An 8,152-nucleotide genomic window follows, 5' to 3' on the forward strand; every position below is an offset into this window, starting at 1 on the left:
TCCCCCGCGGCTCCCGCCCTCCCGCCATTTTGTGTGCGCGGCCCGCGCTGGTTTCTGTTCCCCTTTTCCTTTCCTCTGGGGTTCACTTAATGCTCCGTTTTTTTATCCGAATCGCTTTGGCTGCTGCTGCCACGCAGGACTGCACCCTCGCCTGCCTCACCGGGCCTGTAGATAAGCCCAGCTCTCATTTGTGATAAAATTCCTCCTGCTTTATTTTCCCACTCTGGATATTTGAGTTTATTTCAGCCCCGAGAATCTCTTAAGTCTTGGACACGTTTGTGTGAGAAGAAGCCCCAACAACGTATTTTTCTGCAGAAGGCCTCGGGCCACGCCATTTTGGGTTGAAATTAAAGAGTGAAGCACGACTAAGAGGGCAGGGCGGGAGGAGGGCCGGGCTGCAGCGGCCTGGTGGGGTTCTCACCTGCAAATCCTAGGTTATTCTTCTGTCTTTGCTATGAGTACATACTGATATGTTCCATTTTATAGCTAGAAATACCAGCATAAAGTTGCTCACCTGATGTCACGTGGAGAATAAATGACAGGGTTTCAGTTCAGGCGTTACCAAGTGATGTATGTGGTGTGTGTGGCTGCCATGAAACTTTATGGAAACAGGTCTTTTTTTGTTGTTTTTATTGAGATATTCATTATAAAGAAACAACAATAAAATGAGGATGGAATAATATTTTTTACTTGTATCATATGCAGACATATGCTCATATTTCAATGTGAATATTTGCCCTGAGAAGGTAAAAGACCATTGCTTCTGTCCTCCCACCAGATGTACAGCTTTGCTATTAATACAAGCCCATATACAAACGCATTACATTATTTACACAAGTACATTTAAGCATGTATGATAACAACAGAAAAAAAACGCTGCTCTGCAACTGAATGGCATTTGACATTACCCTTGTGCCAAGATGACACCAGATACAATGGAGCATCAGGAAACATTACATGATACATGTTTTCTAACATTAATTCCTTGTTATCACATTACTTACATAATGGTATGAAAATCATGGTGAGGCATCCTTTATTACAAGCGATGGTAAAAAACTGGGGAGATAATACTGTTCTGAAAAATTATGGTATTTAAAGAGAACATTTTAAAAGTATTCTTTTTTTAATTATTATTTTAAAAATAATTCATATGTTATTATCAGCTGAAGAACTTAGATTAGTAGTGACCAGTCTACAGGAGTAACTGCACCAATATTTCAGTGTGACTGGCTCTGCAAACAGCAGTTATAACAGTATACAGTTCTGCATGGGACTGAAGACTGGCATAGTGAGGGGGGGAAATACAGAGAATGAGGTTGCAATTTGCAAGTGTTGATTAAAAAAAAAAGCACCAAACTGAAAACCAGTTAAAGGATAATTTTGCCTGTAAAAGCCTTGTCACTGAGAAACTGCAATACTTATTGCTTTAGTGACAGACTTTGTACGTTGTATGCCAGGAGGCCAGCAATGGAAAACCCAAGGTAAAAAGACACCCTTTTAATGTTAGGGCCATTTTTCAGCAGGCATGAGGGAACAGGCTGTGCTGGTATCCTAAAGGTTTCGTTGCTGCCACAGTCTATATAGATAACCTTACCCTCAGCTCTTCCATGCAAAGTAAGCAAAAGATCTTGAACAGCCTGTTCCTTCCAGATGTTTCCACTCTGCCACAGGGAATTAAGTTCCTGTTCTGAAAGTGAACTAAAATGCTCATCTATTTTTTCTTTGTGAACAAATCTGTTTAGGCCACTGCCTTTTGTCAGATAGAAAAAAGCTACAGGGTCCCTGGAACGATTCAGGGTTCCATAGAGCTCTTTGAAAGATTCACTTAAGCGGCTAATAGAAGTTTCAACTTTTCTGGAATCCTCATTTAGATGTTTTTTGTCTTTGGGCCAGAACAATAGGGAGGCTAGGAAGAAAGGCTCCACACACTGTGAATTTGGTTCCACTTCTTCTAGAATGCTTAGAAGCAGACTTCTCAGCTCTTTAAAAGGACGTAACTTGGTGGATTTAGGTTTAATGCAGTTTAGAACAATATTTGCCAAAATAAAATTCTGTTTGTCTTTCAGAGTTGCTTGTCCATTCTCCTCACACAAAAATGCATACGCTTCTGCTATGTCTTCTATTTCTTTGCCAGCATTTTTGTCATTTCTGTGGAGGTATCCCAAAATGCCAGAAAATGAGTCTGCTTTGGAAGCCTCCATAGTGTCCCTGTATACTTTTATATGCTGATACATGGGCAACTTTGACACCTGTTTACTTTTCAGTTGCTCCAAATCGAAATCACAAAATACTTCTTTGTATTTGGTAAAACATTCTTGAACCTTCTTATACATTTTTTCTTCTACAATTTGTTTTTCATTGTTCTGTGTTTTGAAAAACACAAAATAGCTTTCAAAAAAATCAAATGCCCTTTTCAACCGTGATTGCAAGTTATGTAGAAAGCTGAAATAATGTTCCAGAACCTTGAACATTTTACTGTCTTTGTTAAGGTTATCTGCTTTCAAAACACTATCTCCTGATAGATAATTTGTCATACTTTTTCTACACTGGTAGTCTTTTTTGCTGAAAAAAGGAATGTGGCAAAGTACATCAAGAACATAAAGACCAGTTTCTATCTCTCCCAGATAACCATTAGTATTGTATGGTTGAATCTTTCTTTTAAGCTTTTGATTCTGCAAATGTTCATTTTGTGCACATTCAGCTTGCAGCTGGCATTCTCTGAAAGCCTGTGAAGCTTTCTCAGCAAGCTCTAGAAAGCATTCCAGGTCCTCAGCTGTCAGGACTGCACTCTTTGCTTTCAACTCTACACAGTGTCGTTTTAGCTTACTTTTAAAGACTTGACCTAATGTATCTGATATGAATGAATGGTTTGGTGCCCTTTGTTTGGCTTCTTTAGCCCAATTTAATGCTAAGTCAAAATTCTTTTCTTTAATATAGAAGTATCTTGCTAAGGCTTGGCAAATTAAACCATTTCCATTAAATCTAGCAGATGCCTCTTTTAACACATTTTGTACTTTACCACTCTTCTCTTCTGTATGAATGGCTTCAATTAAGGGAGAAAACAATGTGTCTGACTCATCGCCATGTTCCTTGCGCTGTCTAGTAACCAGCAGGGATTGTATGTCGTGAGTAAGTTTGTCTTGCTTTGATGAAGTCTTACAAAAGAAATCTTCTTTCAATAACTGCAATGTAATTTCACTTTTAGGCAAGCCGTAAGTTAGTTTCAGTTCTGTTAGGCACTGAGACGCTATCAATGGGTGAATGATACGAAGACCTTTGTATCTTGTGTATTCATGTACCTGACAATATATTAGAATATTGGAGCAAATTCCCATCTTTTCTATCAATTTATCTTTACTGCAGCCAATCTCTTGAGAATTAATTCCTAAGAATTCTTCACATAGTGATATTGAAACCATGGATGTCCTTACATATGCATTTAGCAGTGTTAGATAGCAAACAAGTTGTGCTGGTTTAGAGGCAGTATTGAAGTTAAGCAAGGTATTTTTTACCACTTTTTCTATGTACTGTGAGTCAAAGTTTTGCTTCATAATCATAAATGCATAGAAATTGTCAGGATTTGAATGCACCTTCTCAATAGATTTTAGTTTCTGATCAAAAGCCCTTTGCTCTTTTTCAGAAAGCGTATGTTTTAAAGAAACACTGTTCAATGAATTTATTCTTGAACTTTCATCAGGATTCTGAGATCTCATGCAGTTTAGAATGATCACTAAAGGGTTTACATAAGGAATGTATTTTTCTGATATAGCCAACTCAATTTCTTTCTGCAGACAATCAACATATTCTTGCTCTTCAAAATCATCCACAAGAAGTAACACTGGTAAATAGCCTGTGTCATCATTTGCTCCACAGGTGAGTAAAGTTGTTACCTGTGCTCCAAAATCACTTGCTTTGTTTTTCAGAACAGCACATCTGAATTGCTTCCTGAGATTCCAAAGGATTTGCATAGCTAATGTTGTCCCGCCACAGCCTGGGTGGTGGTAAAGGTTGATAATTTTTACAGGTGACTGATTAGTGTTGTTAGATGAAGACACTATTAGTTCTGCAAGCTTTTCATAACTGTCCCTTCTGACAAAATCTGAAGTATATTTTTCTGAAGAAAAATAGAAATTCCACCATGATACTTTACTACCTCGATAAAAATCTTCTTCCCTCTCTTTTATGAAAAATTTAAATTTCTCTTTATCCTTCTCTATTTCTGTGTCTTTGCATTCATTTTCACAAAGTATTTCCAATGCTGCCATGGAGTCTTCTTCCTTCTTTAAAAGAACAGTAGAAAGACCAACAGAGGGCAGAAGCCTTTCAGAAGACTGTGTAACTGATTTTGATTTTATGATGGTACCATTTACCATTTCTATGGTTAAATTAGAAACACATTTATCAGAAAGTGCTTCCTCACTAATGCCTCTAGCATGCAGAAGATCTTTCCATCGCTTGTATGTATCTGGACCAATGCAAATGCAGACCATATAATCTAGTCCCTTTAATTCTTGGTAAAATGTCACAAAAGTCTCAATAAAGGGATCCAGTGGATCTTCCACTTTGGAAAGTAAAAGAAACACTGTTAAGAACTTTCCATTGTGCTTTACATCTTTGTGTGAAAGAAATGAAATCATTTTTCTGACACCAGCAGCTCTGTCTCGTTGCCATGAGGTGGGATCAAGTGGTATTTCCTTATTGCCTTTGAAGTCTGATCCACCATTGCAGAAAATCCAGTTGGTCTCCTGATGTAGTTTCAGCTTTTCAGCGTGATCAGAAACTGAACCCACCTTGTTTTCATAATGATATGGAAAGTGAAGTCTGGCATTTTGATTTTTTTGGTAAGTCTTGAGCACACCATTCACTTCTGATTCAAAATCAAAGTCAAGCACAGCAAACCATTTTATTTCCTGTAAAAAGTCAAAGTGCGAAGTTTGACTTGGGTGGCACTTGTTTGTTACCAAAATGTAGTAGTCATAGTAAGAGCTATCCAGTGAGTCTTTGTTACCTGTGAGCAGACTAGCTAGCTTTGGTCCTTCATCCATTGGCTTTTTTTGCTTTAAGTTATGTTCTTCCTCTGCACTTTTACGAGAAGTAGCTAAAGATGTCAAGTTACTTTTAAAAGTTTCAAATTCTTTTGTATTATGAATATTTTTGGAACTGGCTCCATCCCGGATGTAGACAGCTTTTTTCCAGCTCTTACTCTTAATTTCGTATGTGTTGGTAATGAAATATTTTGCATCACATTTGCAGTATTTGGGAACTACATCTATTTCGATGACAAACTTATGTGATGAAGTTCCATCTTGTAATAATACTTCCACAAATCTAGGTTGTCTGATGCAATCTTTTGCAATGTCAATGTGTTGCTCATTAAAGTACTTTCTGAGTGATTTATTCAAATGGTCAACGTATGCATCTTTCTTGGTAACTTGTATTCCTTCAATTTGACCATGTGGATTGTCATGTACTCCAAAATGAATAGTGCCATTTGTGCGGGAGTTCATGCAGGCTGCAGCAAATCTAAAGACTTCATTGCTAAATTTCATCATGATATCCTCTTCTGATGCCTTCGCTGTGTTGGTAAGTGATTTGAACTCATGTGCTGGATCAATGAGATTGAGTGGCCCTGTTTCAGGGATATTAAGAATATTATGCTGTATGTATCGAGTACCATCCCTGAAATTATCAAAAGGATATGGCATACACATCTTTCCAGTTGGGTGCTGGATGCTTGACAGTGCCTCCTCTGATACATTCTCTTTGTCAGATGACTTGATTGCTTTTTGGTCTTCTATGGGCTCTGTTGTGGAGTCCTGTAATATATTGGAATTAAATGATCCATATTTCTTCTTGCAGTCTTTCTTTGCAATTTCTCCATCTACTTCTCCAGTGAGATTCTGTTCACTGCCTTCTTCTTCCACAGCCTGATTTGAACCTTCAGCTAGAATGCCATGCTGTTTCAGGAAATGCAGTATTTGAAGAGCAGGTTCATGAGGTATGCCCATTTCCAATAAATCATTTTTAGTCACCAGTTTCAAAGAAACACCTCTCACATCTTCTTTAAACAGGATTTCTGCATATTTCTGGTCAATCTTTACAACCTCAGTTGCCCATTGTTTGACTTCCTCTTTTGTCCACTGTTCAAGATCTTGATATGAATAGGATTTCTCATTTATTTCAGTGTTTGCATTTTCCATTCTTTAATGAAAAAAACAAAAATGTTTGTTACCAAAATGTAGTAGTCATAGTAAGAGCTATCCAGTGAGTCTTTGTTACCTGTGAGCAGACTAGCTAGCTTTGGTCCTTCATCCATTGGCTTTTTTTGCTTTAAGTTATGTTCTTCCTCTGCACTTTTACGAGAAGTAGCTAAAGATGTCAAGTTACTTTTAAAAGTTTCAAATTCTTTTGTATTATGAATATTTTTGGAACTGGCTCCATCCCGGATGTAGACAGCTTTTTTCCAGCTCTTACTCTTAATTTCGTATGTGTTGGTAATGAAATATTTTGCATCACATTTGCAGTATTTGGGAACTACATCTATTTCGATGACAAACTTATGTGATGAAGTTCCATCTTGTAATAATACTTCCACAAATCTAGGTTGTCTGATGCAATCTTTTGCAATGTCAATGTGTTGCTCATTAAAGTACTTTCTGAGTGATTTATTCAAATGGTCAACGTATGCATCTTTCTTGGTAACTTGTATTCCTTCAATTTGACCATGTGGATTGTCATGTACTCCAAAATGAATAGTGCCATTTGTGCGGGAGTTCATGCAGGCTGCAGCAAATCTAAAGACTTCATTGCTAAATTTCATCATGATATCCTCTTCTGATGCCTTCGCTGTGTTGGTAAGTGATTTGAACTCATGTGCTGGATCAATGAGATTGAGTGGCCCTGTTTCAGGGATATTAAGAATATTATGCTGTATGTATCGAGTACCATCCCTGAAATTATCAAAAGGATATGGCATACACATCTTTCCAGTTGGGTGCTGGATGCTTGACAGTGCCTCCTCTGATACATTCTCTTTGTCAGATGACTTGATTGCTTTTTGGTCTTCTATGGGCTCTGTTGTGGAGTCCTGTAATATATTGGAATTAAATGATCCATATTTCTTCTTGCAGTCTTTCTTTGCAATTTCTCCATCTACTTCTCCAGTGAGATTCTGTTCACTGCCTTCTTCTTCCACAGCCTGATTTGAACCTTCAGCTAGAATGCCATGCTGTTTCAGGAAATGCAGTATTTGAAGAGCAGGTCCATGAGGTATGCCCATTTCCAATAAATCATTTTTAGTCACCAGTTTCAAAGAAACACCTCTCACATCTTCTTTAAACAGGATTTCTGCATATTTCTGGTCAATCTTTACAACCTCAGTTGCCCATTGTTTGACTTCCTCTTTTGTCCACTGTTCAAGATCTTGATATGAATAGGATTTCTCATTTATTTCAGTGTTTGCATTTTCCATTCTTTAATGAAAAAAACAAAACTATTAACTGAATAACACATAATTTCTTGATATTATCAAACATTACTTTCTTCATTAATGTAATTGGCCACATGGAATACAACAGTTCAATTAAGGGACATAACATCATATATAAGGCATTAGCTACTTATAAGATACAGATTTATTACAAGATCATTTTATTTGAATCGTGTTTTAAAACCATTTCTCTAGCTGCCACTGCACAAAATGTTTGACTGATACATATGTATGGGCAATTGGAAACCTATTTGTGGTTGTATTGGCCATCCAGTAATAAGAATCATAGAATACCCTGAGTTGGAGAGGACCCACTAGGATCATTGAGTCCAACTCCTGACTCCATACAGGACAAAACCCATATATCTAGCAGCACTGTCCAAACACTTCTTGACCACTGACAGGCTTGCGGCCATGACCACTTCTCTGGGAAGCTTGTTCCAGTGCTTGACCACCCTCTCTCAGTGAAGGAACTTTTTCTGAATATCCAATCTGAACTTCCCCTGACTCAACACCAGACAGAAGAGATCAACACTTCCCTCTCTCCTCCCTGTCATGAGGAATTTGTAGACAGCAATGATGTCACTTCTCAGTCTCTTCTTTTCTAAGCTGAACAAACCTGGTACACTTAGCTGCTTCTCCTAAGTCATGACCTCTAGT

At 37.8% G+C, this 8,152-nt stretch overlaps 1 protein-coding gene across 1 annotated transcript; it reads right to left on the reverse strand.

Annotated features, from left to right (window-relative positions):
- Positions 1–1,421: 1,421 nt before the first annotated feature.
- SAMD9L (sterile alpha motif domain containing 9-like) lies at positions 1,422–6,203 on the reverse strand. The gene has a single exon (XM_010001575.1). It carries the CDS (start codon positions 6,201–6,203, stop codon positions 1,422–1,424), a length of 4,782 nt encoding a protein of 1,593 aa, XP_009999877.1.
- Positions 6,204–8,152: the final 1,949 nt, after the last annotated feature.

This window comes from Chaetura pelagica, unplaced genomic scaffold (assembly GCF_000747805.2).
Source record: "Chaetura pelagica isolate M959 unplaced genomic scaffold, ChaPel_1.0 scaffold127, whole genome shotgun sequence".
Classification (NCBI taxonomy): domain Eukaryota; kingdom Metazoa; phylum Chordata; class Aves; order Apodiformes; family Apodidae; genus Chaetura; species Chaetura pelagica.

Excerpts from the sequence above, each read along its gene's own strand:
- SAMD9L (XM_010001575.1), bottom strand. The coding sequence starts at position 6,203 with ATGGAAAATGCAAACACTGAAATAAATGAGAAATCCTATTCATATCAA.